This window comes from Epinephelus fuscoguttatus, linkage group LG12 (assembly GCF_011397635.1).
Source record: "Epinephelus fuscoguttatus linkage group LG12, E.fuscoguttatus.final_Chr_v1".
In the NCBI taxonomy this organism is placed as follows: Eukaryota; Metazoa; Chordata; class Actinopteri; order Perciformes; family Serranidae; genus Epinephelus; species Epinephelus fuscoguttatus.
This window is the reverse complement of record NC_064763.1, coordinates 43,352,655-43,366,459: the sequence shown is the minus strand read 5'-3', so window position 1 is coordinate 43,366,459 and position 13,805 is coordinate 43,352,655. Positions and strand designations below refer to the sequence as shown.

General features: G+C 45.6%; 1 protein-coding gene across 6 annotated transcripts in view; it reads right to left on the bottom strand.

Annotated features, from left to right (window-relative positions):
• gria1b (glutamate receptor, ionotropic, AMPA 1b) overlaps nt 1-13,805 on the bottom strand; it is a 105,539-nt gene that overhangs the window by 41,623 nt on the left and 50,111 nt on the right. For all 6 annotated transcript variants that reach the window (XR_007450647.1, XM_049592663.1, XM_049592664.1 and 3 more), the window contains exon 4: nt 3,408-3,592. Coding sequence is in view for 5 of the 6 variants with exons in the window: in XM_049592663.1 (XP_049448620.1) it covers nt 3,408-3,592 (185 nt within the window). In the remaining variant the exon portion in view is untranslated. The remainder of the gene's footprint in view (nt 1-3,407; nt 3,593-13,805) is intronic.

Genomic DNA, 13,805 nt, shown 5'->3' with positions numbered 1-13,805 from the left:
CTTCACTCTTCATTCGCAGCTGTTTTCACACTTTGATTTCAGCTTCATCGATAATTGACTGTTGGCAGAGTGAGCTGCTTCACAGAGCTGTTTGTGCCGTCAGCAGGATGTTTGGAGAAAGTTTATAAGAAGCAGAGAGGGCAACAGCAGCTCAGTGTGAACTCTGGACAGAAACCAGAAACCATCATTTGGGAAACTCCTCTTCCTGCTGAACTCCAGCTGGTCGACTCCCACTGAAGGATCAGGTGCTGATTTTGGATCTGATGGCGTCAGCTGATTTATTTCAACTTTAGTGTTGTGTGAAAACATCAGGTGATGTTCAGCTCCACTTCATTTCATTTAGCTGCATGTGAGTTTTAAAGCAGTTCAGCTGGTTGATTTTTATCATATAATAATAATAATGATCTTTAATTATAAAGCACTTTTCAAAACAGTGATTTACATGTCAACAGTTAAAACAGACCGGACGTGAAAACAGCAGCTTTTAAAGAGCTGATAGAAACACTGTGGTTTATAAAAACTGGGGAAATAAAAGAGGTTAAATGAATTTAAAACTCCAGTAAAATCAGCAAAAAACCTACATTGTAGGACTTTTGTTCTCACCTGCAGCCCGCACACTTGGAGTTCATTTTTACTTGTTACACAGCTTTTTGCGGGTTACCCATCAGGTACCCGACCCAGCGCAGGACTCTGGCTTTTAGGAATCTGTACATTTCTAATGGCGCCTGCTCTCTGGGCCGCAGGGTGCAGAAGTAGTGCTAATCAACTGGGTCATTTTATACACTGCAGTTAAACGCCTCCAACGCTGTATCCAGGTCTCTTTATACATCCATGATCGTACGTACTATTTAAAGGGCCTCGATGAGCACCTCCGTGGGGCTGCAGTTTTACACAGCACTACAATCTGCATGCTAACATCTTTACAGTGACAACGCTAAAATACTGATGTTTAACAGGTATAATGTTTACAGTTTTCACCACTTACTTAGCATGCTAGCATTAGCATAGTAGCAGTGAACACAAGGTGCAGGTGAGGCTCATGGGGACGTCAGGTAGTTCTCTGGTATTTGGTCGTGATCTGTGCTCCTTGTTTTTACAATAATGTTGCATCAAGTCTTATCTGACGTCTTAGTGCTGCTGTTGGCGCGGCTTTATGAGGACGGCAATATCAGATGATATACTGCTTTGGTCGAGACTAAAATATCTCAACTATTATTGGATGGTAGGCATGTAACAATATGTCGAATTTCGCGGTGTCGCGATAAAATAAATTCTCGATACCGTTGTGGGAATGCCACGGTAGTTGTATAGCTGCGTTCTCCTACAGAGCCAGTGATATGACTGTGCGACTACATTCCCCATAATCCTTTGCATGCAACTGCACGCGCAGGTGAGAGCAGACTTGTGCAGCTCAGCCTCCGACTCTGACCCGTGCGTGACCGGAGGAAACAGCGAATAAAAGTAAGGAGATTGATTGTTCTTCTCTATGGATTTTCTCCGCGACCGTGCGTCATAGCATTGTCGGTAGTCCAATGTTTTCACAGTGAAAAAAAATGATAAAGTTACACTAAAATAATGTATAACAGAGCTTTCATACAGCTCTGCACACACATTACTCTTGGATGGATTACTCGCAAATGCAGGCTCGCACAGAAATGCCACGCATATCACATGAAAGCGCAGGAGCAGAGCTTTCCTCTCCTCATCTCCTGTTCTGAGAAAGTGTCAGGGTCTCCTTGATGTCAAGATTGTCAACCTGGCATGAACAAACTGAGTGAATGTGTGTTTTTGAGTTTTTCTATGACTTCCGGGGAAATGGCTGGGCTTTATTTATTTAGGTTTTCTTTTAGACACATCTCTACCCCTCTCTCTCTCTCTCTGTCTGCGTCTCTCTGTGTATCTGTGAGTGAGGGATTGTGTGTTATTGAGTTTACATTATTTCTAATTTATTAATTTTGTTGTTGTCGTTGCAGGGTCTGATTGTTCTAAGGTCTGTATATTTGATGAATATTAAGACTACTCTGTCCTCATAATTTGATGTCATTCAGATGACTTTCTAGTAATAGTACTACACTACTTTTGTTCAGAGTAGGTTAAAAAATACTGAATGTTTCCATTTTCATATTCACTGTAGTTTTAACTGACATGACTTTGTTATGGCACTTTAATGCAGTAATAGGGGGGAAATGAAAGCACATGTTCAACTGTGTGTTGATTTGTTTATGATACGCTTCCAAGTTAAAAATAACATGCTGTACAGTGTACGTGCACTATTTTTGAATAAAATAGCTATTTTTAACAATAAATTTTCTCTTTTTTTTCCCCTTGTATAAATATCGTGATATATATCGTATCGTGAGTTTCTGGTATCGTTACATCCCTATTGGATGGATTGTGAAGAAATGTGGTTCAGACTAGGGTTACAGTTGGATGCAAAATTTCCAGGAAATTTCCTAAGTGGCAGTTAAGCTCAGGAACTTTGGAACATTTCAGATGGGGGGTACTCGACCTGGTGCAGGACTGTGCTGTAGTTTTTAGCCGAGCTGCTTTCAGTAAAATTTGCCCCTAGCAGCCGGTAAAGAGGAGCGAGGAGTCAGCCGTCAGTGACGATATTAAACAATCAATAAAACAGGTTTTACAACAACTGTGAATCATCAGAGCCACGACAGGTCCCTGAGAATACAGTCATAGATGCAGACACACATGATTAGGCTGACTGGTCCAGTAGTTTGTGAGATCACTGCAGACAGATGAATATACTGACTAGAGTTGGGTCAATTTCCAGTTTTGCCAGTCCGGTTTGGTGTACACACGTAAACTGGTTTGATTTTATACAAACCGGCACGTGGTTTGCTCGTGGTTTGTTTACTTGACGTAACAGAAGTGCATATTTAATGGATTCAGTGTGGACAGAGAGCTCCGATGTTACGCAATGCTTCACGATGGTCAGATGCTAGTTTTCTGTCAGGACACGATGTCACTATGTTCCACTCAGGAGCGGCTGCTGACTCAGATGGGACACCTGGTAAGACTGGTACACTGGTCTGATGCTGTGTTTACACCGGCCAATCGTAACACACACACACACACACACACACACACACACACACACACACACACACACACACACATACACAACCAAACACATGATCCCTCCAGGCATAGATAATAACATCTATCTGTAACGAGGACTTTCTACAACCTAAAATCATAAGAGACCATCAAACACATAGTCGTGCTCTCACACACCTGACACACACACACACACACACACACACACACTAACAAGCTCTTCAACAGTACAGTAGATGTTGTAGTGATCGTATGGAACAGAGTCCTGTGTGTGTCATACTGCTGTTTGTTCTTTGTCTCTGATTTACTGATGTCAGGATGAGCGAGAGTTTCACCAGGTTGACGATGGAGTTGAGTCGTTCGAGCTCGCAGTCGATGATGATCTGAAAGTCCTTCTTGTAGTCGAGGTCGGCGAGCAGCTTGATGAAGCCGGCTTCTGTCAGAGTGTCCAAGTTAACGGAGGTGACCTGCCAGCTGCGCTCCGCCGCCGTGTCCAAGATCCTTTGCAGCACCGTCAGACCTGAGACGCAAAAGACAAGATGAAACGAGACAATGTGAGACATCAGGACATTAAAGGACGCCGACTCGTGTCTTTTTTATTTGTCTCTTCTTGTTTTGTTTTAATCAGATGAGTCCACGTGCTGAAAGTTATTAAGAGTTAGTAAGTTAGTAAGAGAGTTATTTTTCAACAGTCACCGGCTCACTATACATTATCCCTTACATATATGTATATGCGTATCTATATATATATATGTATGTATATATATAGATATGCACATGTATGGCGCACGTGTGTAAATTAACAGTCCCTTTATTCCAAAAGTCGTAAAGAAAGCAAGGGAAGAACATTTAATAAAGCCCTGGCGGGTGGGAGTGGATGAACCCGGTTAAAGAGTACCCGCCCGGACGGGACGCTCTAAAGCTAAAGTGAGCGCGCCCACAAGGAGGCAGGGATCATTTCATTGGTCAACAGTAAATCTGGCATTCTATTGGTTGGCAGATTCTGACAGGGTTGTTACACAAAAAAATCCAAGTGCAGGGCAGAAATCTGAGAGCAGAAATTCTGAGAGCGCACAGGAACAGTTTGAGCGCGAGGAGAAAAGCCGAAGCTCGAGCAGGAAATCTGTGCCAGCAACATGGTATCTGAGTGTGAGCAACATGGTATCTGAGTGTGAGCAACATGGTATCTGAGTGTGAGCAACATGGTATCTGAGTGTGAGCAACATGGTATCTGAGTGCCAGCAACATGGTATCTGAGTGCCAGCAACATGGTATCTGAGTGTGAGCAACATGGTATCTGAGTGTGAGCAACATGGTATCTGAGTGTGAGCAACATGGTATCTGAGTGTGAGCAACATGGTATCTGAGTGCCAGCAACATGGTATCTGAGTGTGAGCAACATGGTATCTGAGTGTGAGCAACATGGTATCTGAGTGCCAGCAACATGGTATCTGAGTGTGAGCAACATGGTATCTGAGTGCGAGCAACATGGTATCTGAGTGCCAGCAACATGGTATCTGAGTGCCAGCAACATGGTATCTGAGTGCCAGCAACATGGTATCTGAGTGCCAGCAACATGGTATCTGAGTGTGAGCAACATGGTATCTGAGTGTGAGCAACATGGTATCTGAGTGTGAGCAACATGGTATCTGAGTGCCAGCAACATGGTATCTGAGTGCCAGCAACATGGTATCTGAGTGTGAGCAACATGGTATCTGAGTGCCAGCAACATGGTATCTGAGTGTGAGCAACATGGTATCTGAGTGCCAGCAACATGGTATCTGAGTGCCAGCAACATGGTATCTGAGTGTGAGCAACATGGTATCTGAGTGCCAGCAACATGGTATCTGAGTGCCAGCAACATGGTATCTGAGTGCCAGCAACATGGTATCTGAGTGCCAGCAACATGGTATCTGAGTGTGAGCAACATGGTATCTGAGTGCCAGCAACATGGTATCTGAGTGTGAGCAACATGGTATCTGAGTCAGCAACATGGTATCTGAGTGCCAGCAACATGGTATCTGAGTGTGAGCAACATGGTATCTGAGTGCCAGCAACATGGTATCTGAGTGTGAGCAACATGGTATCTGAGTGCCAGCAACATGGTATCTGAGTGCCAGCAACATGGTATCTGAGTGTGAGCAACATGGTATCTGAGTGTGAGCAACATGGTATCTGAGTGCGAGCAACATGGTATCTGAGTGCCAGCAACATGGTATCTGAGTGTGAGCAACATGGTATCTGAGTGCCAGCAACATGGTATCTGAGTGTGAGCAACATGGTATCTGAGTGTCAGCAACATGGTATCTGAGTGTCAGCAACATGGTATCTGAGTGCCAGCAACATGGTATCTGAGTGTGAGCAACATGGTATCTGAGTGTGAGCAACATGGTATCTGAGTGTGAGCAACATGGTATCTGAGTGCCAGCAACATGGTATCTGAGTGTGAGCAACATGGTATCTGAGTGTGAGCAACATGGTATCTGAGTGCCAGCAACATGGTATCTGAGTGCCAGCAACATGGTATCTGAGTGCCAGCAACATGGTATCTGAGTGCCAGCAACATGGTATCTGAGTGCCAGCAACATGGTATCTGAGTGTGAGCAACATGGTATGTGAGTGTCAGCAACATAGTATCTGAGTGTGAGCAACATGGTATCTGAGTGCCAGCAACATGGTATCTGAGTGTCAGCAACATAGTATCTGAGTGTGAGCAACATGGTATCTGAGTGTGAGCAACATGGTATCTGAGTGCGAGCAACATGGTATCAGAGTGCCAGCAACATGGTATCTGAGTGTGAGCAACATGGTATCTGAGTGCCAGCAACATGGTATCTGAGTGCGAGCAACATGGTATCTGAGTGCGAGCAACATGGTATCAGAGTGTGAGCAACATGGTATCTGAGTGCGAGCAACATGGTATCTGAGTGTCAGCAACATGGTATCTGAGTGTGAGCAACATGGTATCTGAGTGCCAGCAACATGGTATCTGAGTGCGAGCAACATGGTATCTGAGTGCCAGCAACATGGTATCTGAGTGTGAGCAACATGGTATCTGAGTGCCAGCAACATGGTATCTGAGTGTGAGCAACATGGTATCTGAGTGCCAGCAACATGGTATCTGAGTGCCAGCAACATGGTATCTGAGTGCCAGCAACATGGTATCTGAGTGTGAGCAACATGGTATCTGAGTGCCAGCAACATGGTATCTGAGTGCCAGCAACATGGTATCTGAGTGTGAGCAACATGGTATCTGAGTGTGAGCAACATGGTATCTGAGTGCCAGCAACATGGTATCTGAGTGTGAGCAACATGGTATGTGAGTGTCAGCAACATAGTATCTGAGTGTGAGCAACATGGTATCTGAGTGCCAGCAACATGGTATCTGAGTGTCAGCAACATGGTATCTGAGTGTCAGCAACATGGTATCTGAGTGTGAGCAACATGGTATCTGAGTGTGAGCAACATGGTATCTGAGTGTGAGCAACATGGTATCTGAGTGCCAGCAACATGGTATCTGAGTGTGAGCAACATGGTATCTGAGTGCCAGCAACATGGTATCTGAGTGCCAGCAACATAGTATCTGAGTGTGAGCAACATGGTATCTGAGTGTGAGCAACATGGTATCTGAGTGCGAGCAACATGGTATCAGAGTGTGAGCAACATGGTATCTGAGTGCGAGCAACATGGTATCTGAGTGCCAGCAACATGGTATCTGAGTGTGAGCAACATGGTATCTGAGTGCCAGCAACATGGTATCTGAGTGTGAGCAACATGGTATCTGAGTGTGAGCAACATGGTATCTGAGTGCCAGCAACATGGTATCTGAGTGTGAGCAACATGGTATCTGAGTGTGAGCAACATGGTATCTGAGTGTGAGCAACATGGTATGTGAGTGTGAGCAACATGGTATCTGAGTGCCAGCAACATGGTATCTGAGTGTGAGCAACATGGTATCTGAGTGCCAGCAACATGGTATCTGAGTGTGAGCAACATGGTATCTGAGTGCCAGCAACATGGTATCTGAGTGTGAGCAACATGGTATCTGAGTGCCAGCAACATGGTATCTGAGTGTGAGCAACATGGTATCTGAGTGCCAGCAACATGGTATCTGAGTGTGAGCAACATGGTATCTGAGTGTGAGCAACATGGTATCTGAGTGTGAGCAACATGGTATGTGAGTGTGAGCAACATGGTATCTGAGTGCCAGCAACATGGTATCTGAGTGTGAGCAACATGGTATCTGAGTGCCAGCAACATGGTATCTGAGTGAGAGCAACATGGTATCTGAGTGCCAGCAACATGGTATCTGAGTGTGAGCAACATGGTATCTGAGTGTGAGCAACATGGTATCTGAGTGCCAGCAACATGGTATCTGAGTGTGAGCAACATGGTATCTGAGTGTGAGCAACATGGTATCTGAGTGTGAGCAACATGGTATCTGAGTGTGAGCAACATGGTATCTGAGTGCCAGCAACATGGTATCTGAGTGTGAGCAACATGGTATCTGAGTGCCAGCAACATGGTATCTGAGTGTGAGCAACATGGTATCTGAGTGCCAGCAACATGGTATCTGAGTGTGAGCAACATGGTATCTGAGTGCCAGCAACATGGTATCTGAGTGTGAGCAACATGGTATCTGAGTGCCAGCAACATGGTATCTGAGTGTGAGCAACATGGTATCTGAGTGTGAGCAACATGGTATCTGAGTGTGAGCAACATGGTATGTGAGTGTGAGCAACATGGTATCTGAGTGCCAGCAACATGGTATCTGAGTGTGAGCAACATGGTATCTGAGTGCCAGCAACATGGTATCTGAGTGTGAGCAACATGGTATCTGAGTGCCAGCAACATGGTATCTGAGTGCCAGCAACATGGTATCTGAGTGCCAGCAACATGGTATCTGAGTGTGAGCAACATGGTATGTGAGTGTGAGCAACATGGTATCTGAGTGCCAGCAACATGGTATCTGAGTGTGAGCAACATGGTATCTGAGTGCCAGCAACATGGTATCTGAGTGTGAGCAACATGGTATCTGAGTGCCAGCAACATGGTATCTGAGTGTGAGCAACATGGTATCTGAGTGCCAGCAACATGGTATCTGAGTGTGAGCAACATGGTATCTGAGTGTGAGCAACATGGTATCTGAGTGCCAGCAACATGGTATCTGAGTGTCAGCAACATGGTATCTGAGTGTGAGCAACATGGTATCTGAGTGTGAGCAACATGGTATCTGAGTGTGAGCAACATGGTATCTGAGTGCCAGCAACATGGTATCTGAGTGTGAGCAACATGGTATCTGAGTGTGAGCAACATGGTATCTGAGTGCCAGCAACATGGTATCTGAGTGCCAGCAACATGGTATCTGAGTGCGAGCACACAGTTTGAGCAGAAACAGAGTAGATCCAAGTGCAAGCAGAGGCTATCTGAGTGTGAGGGCAGGGTTTGTGAGCATGAAATCAATAAATAATGCTCTCTTGAATAAAGACAGGGATAAAGCTCCATATCACACCAGGTGACCACGGGCAAATGCACACACTTCAAACAGTAATACGAGCCTGGTCTCACTCTGAAGTTGTCAAAAACTGGCGCTTGGACAGTGACTTGCGGTGTCAGGAACCAATGACAAAAGCCGTCCTTCAACCTCGGCATGACACATGGAGTCGGGGAGAAATGTGGCAGGACAAGGATGAAAGTTAAGGCGGCAAAAGTCCATGTGAGGTGGGCGGGAGGGGTGGATGGGTCCGCTAGAGCAGTGTTCACTCCCTGTAAGACTGTAAAGCCAAACCCTGTTCTTTGTTCCTAAACTCAACCACGTGTGTGTTGTTGAAGGAAAAAAACATCAGTTGGTGGTGTTGTACCGACGTAGTGCTTTTATTTTGAAAGAGACTGTATCAAACTGTACATTTCCTGTGAAAACAGAAGTGTATTTTGAAAACAGACAATGCATGTAACAGGCTGAAGTTGACACGGCGTCCCAGAACGTCAACAACCAACACACCCAGGGTACCTTGGACGTCATATGTGGACGTGGAAAGTCCATGACCAAACGTGGACATGTGACGAGGTCACAGTGAGGATGATGATGGTTTAATACATAATACTCCATACACTGATTTATTTCATCATATTTATCGGTCGAGTCTTTATCAGATCACAGACGACAATAAATCAGCTGCCTCAGGTCTCTCCGTCGCTGTGAACTGTTTCCCCGGGAGGAGAGCAGGCAGCACAGCCACCAGACAGCAGAGGGTAAATGTTCTTGTTTTTGTTCACTCTTCATCATTTTTTGCACTTTGAGGACCTTTTCGTTGCACAGATGCCTTAAATAAATTTACTATTTTTGCATTGATCTCAACCTGTGGACATTTTTGTGACTTTCTAGCTCAGTGACATTGTTGTGCTGGTGTCCCCTGTGCGTCCTGTGTCGTCTGTCCTGTGAATTCACTTCAGCATAGCCTACAAACTGTAGTTTTCTGTTGGTGATGCACTCGTCATTTAAATGACTCTGCCTCGTATCTGACTTCAGTGAAACAGGAGAGTTTTAAGTCCAGTTCAGACCAAACATTGGCGACATGAGGAAACTGTTTTAGAACTGGCCGGTCTGAGCTCCCATCAAGTAGTAACTCTCTTGTGGTTTGGTGCGGCTTCTGCAGAGATGCGGGCGCTGTGCTGGTCCCTCGTGGTTCAGAGGGAGCTGAGCCTGAAGACGAAGCTTTTGATGTCCTGGTCCATCTGCGTCCCAACCCTCAGCTATGGTCATGAGCTCTGGGTAGTGACTGAAAGAATGAGGTCACAGATACAAGCGTCTGAAATGAGTTTCCTCTGTAGGGTGTCTGGGCTCAGCCTTAGAGATAGGGGGAGGAGTCAGACATCTGGAGGGAGCTCGGAGTAGAGCCGCTGCTCCTTCATGTTGAGGTGGTTCAACATCTGATCAGGATCCTCCTGGTCCAGCTGGTAGGAGGCCCCGGGGCAGACCCAGAACACACTGGAGGGATTATAGATCTCATCTGGTCTGGGAACACCTCGGGGTCCTCCAGGAGGAGCTGGAGAGTGTCTCTGGTCAGAGGAACGTCTGGGGTGGTTTGCTCAGCCTGCTGCCTTCGAGACCTGACCCAGTGTAAGAGGATGAAAATGGATGAACTTAGCGATGGAGCCGCTCTCAGCCTTCAACAGACTGTTAGCATTATGCTACCTGGCTAGTTAGCGAGCTGTACCTGCTACCCAGCATGTAATTTAATAAATGTAGCAGTTAGTTTCAGGGTAATTAACTGTTGTGTCATAAAGTTAACTGTTAGGAAGAAGGGGATGAAGCTTGTCACAAAGGATTTCATATTTTGCTGCCTATTGGAGAGTGACAGTCGCTGTTTCAGCCGGTGGTTAATGAAGACATCACATCATCCAGGAGATTAAAACCTGATGAATCTGAATATCACCAGCAGTCGAAGGTTTATTTTCCATTTCCTTTACTTTTCAAAGCGCCCTACCTCGACACGTCTGCCTCGTTGCTCAAACACATTGACACAACACTGAGATATTTTCCACGTGAAGCTCGGAGGATCTGAAGAGGCAGTGGCTTCTCAAACTCAGTGTCGAGCCGCGGAGTCAAAGTGGTGTGATGTCTGCTGTCTGCCTCGGGCTGGACTTGACCTGGGTCACACTTGAGAAAGCTGCTTCACACTCAGAGATACATGATCATTTTGGTTTCTGTTAAAGTGATTTAAATACATCACAAACACATAAATATTAGTGAGGATGATGATGATGAATTATCTGACTTGAGATTTATCTGAGGAGCTATTTCCAGGCGAACTCTTTCATCTTTCACACTGTTCCCTCCGCTGGGCTGTAATCCATTATTTAAGGAGGAAAGAAGCTGACCTCGTACAGTCGGACTGTCAGCAGAAACATGAGACGCCCTCGTGATCAAACCTGAAGACCTGATGAAGGTGAAAACAAGACGCTGCAGCCCTGCTGATGATCTGTGAGGCTGTGTGGAGGTGCTTTGAGCTAAATGGTCACAAAAATACACTGAACAGTTAAATCAAAACTTACGGCAATGCTGAAAGAAATATAAGTAGGATTCATCCTACAGCTTCAGGTCTGTGTTTTAGGTCCTACTGTTTGTTTTTAAAGTCTGACATGGCCTCACACCCAGGTCGTCTCTCAGCTCCTCAGACCAGCTGCTCCCCACAGTCCCATGGTCGAGACTTCAGGCTGCTGTCAGCCCTAGAGTGTCTCCTCTGGTCTGAATCAGGGACTCATGTTGTTCCAAAGTTGTATAATTGCCTAGAGTTGGTTGGTGTTCTCATGGCAGCATTTACAAGAGGACCAGATCAAATGCCTTGTGTGAGAAAGCTGCTCTTGATTGGTCAGAATTTCCATGTGGGAAAAATCCAGGAAGTAAAGCAAACGTTGAAGAAGAGTACACTTGCAAGATAAATGTGACACTTTCTAATGTCACAATGGAGGGACAACTACGCAGGTTGATTTTAGCGCTGCTCATCGTGTTCATCATCATCCTCACTGTGACCTCGTCACATGTCCACGTTTGGTCATGGACTTTCCACGTCCACATATGACGTCCAAGGTACCCTGGGTGTGTTGGTTGTTGACGTTCTGGGACGCTGTGTCAACTTCAGCCTGTTACATGCATTGTCTGTTTTCAAAATACACTTCTGTTTTCACAGGAAATGTACAGTTTGCATACAGTCTCTTTCAAAATAAAAGCACTACATCAGTACAACACCACCAACTGATGTTTCCTTCAACAACACACATGTGGGTGGGTTTAGGAACAAAGAACAGGGTTTGGCTTTACAATCTTATAGGAGGTGAACACCGCTCTCTCGGGTGAATGTCAGTGGTTGTTGGACCCATCCATCACTGCCCCCACCCGCCCCACTTGGACTTTCTCCTCCTTAACTTCTGTCCTTGTCCTGCCATGTTTCCCCCTGATGCCGCCAGGCGCTGTTAAAATGCAGCAGCAACCGGCTGCGTATCATGCCGATGTTAAAGGACGCCTTTGTCGTTGGTTTGGAGTGAGACCAGGCTCTAATCGTGGGGCCGGGGCTATCTGCATCACAGGACATTTCCAGTTTGTAAATTGTTTTGTTGTTTCCAGGTCATTTGACTTCTTTTATTTTCAACACAGCACTCTGGTTGGTTTTAAACCGGCTTTATAAATGAATTTGAACTGTGATAAAACGCAAATTTGCAGACAAGTTGCGCTGACTGCACAAAATAAAAAGGCACATGTGATTCACGGGGATTGGCTGAATTCGCATTGATTGCTGCAATGGCAGTGTCCTTTAGAGACTGACTTGGAAAATAACCATGTGGCAGATTTAATCACGACTGTATCCAGACTTTGTTTTTTATCACAACATCACAAAATTCAATTTATCATTGCACCTCTGCTGTTTCCACAACCTGACAGGCAGCTTCTTCCCTCTGTGCTTGAAAACCCTGTGAGTCAACACGCAGAGTAATCACATCAGCATTTTACACACACACACACACACACACTGACGCATGCACACCGTGTTCAAAAGACAAGTCAGCAAAATTCAGATAGACTTCAAAGAGCAGCAGAGAGATGAACAGAGAGACACAGTGAAGCAGGAACTTCAAAGATACTGTGTGACGCACGCGCGCACACACACACACACACACACACACACACACACACACACACTTCCTCCAGGGTTATTACCTCAGTGTGTCTCAAAGTCAGAGCAGAGAAACTTAAATTCTTAAAGACTGTACATGCATGTGACGAACTGCGACTGTGCGTTGAGTAACACACTGGAACTAAAGGTGAGAGGAGTGTGACGATCTGTTGTGTGTGTGTGTGTGTGTGTGTGAAGCTCCAGAGATTTATCAGCTGAATCTGCAGCTCCCCGCGGCTTTTACTACAAAAATAAAATTAAGGAATGATAGAGAGTTTCCTGCACTGACACACACTCTTTGATATCTCTGAATAAAAAATCGTCATTTAACACTGGCTCGTTTCATAACATCACGTACGGCTGCACTGCAGGGCCGTCCACATACTTTTGTCCATGTGGTGACGGGTTGGTCTCCGCCCAGCGCAGAGCGGAGCGGAGGAAGGAAAGTCTGCTGATAATTGGTGCTGTGTGACAGTCAGAGGTGATGATGTGATGATAGGTAACTGCTCATTAGTTTCCATACAGTGACACACTGTTTACAGCTGCCGCCAACACACACACACACACACACACACCCACACACACACACACACACACACAGAGTAAAAGAAGTCAAGTGTGTGTTAATGGATAATGTAACCTTCAATTAGAGACACAGCAGAGAGAAAGAGTTTTATAAATATAGACACTGCTCAACGTTCGACAGCTAATCTACATAAACATCCTGTTTACATGAGGAGAGGAAACAAGGAGAGGAGAGGAAGAGAGAAAGAAAACAAAGGAGAGCAGACGAGAGCAAAAAAGGAATGAAGGAAAAGAAAGAGGAATTGAGGATATAAAGAGGAGGAGGAGGAGGAGGAGGAGACTCCTCGGCAGAGCATCAGCCTCCATCTGTCCTCAGACACTCACTACAACACTGCTGTCTGTCTGATACAACACAGGGCCAACACTGGGCCAATACAGGGCCAATACAGGGCCAACACTGGGCCAATACAGGGCCAATACAGGGCCAACACTGGGCCAATACAGGGCCAATACAGGGCCAACACAGGGCCAATACAG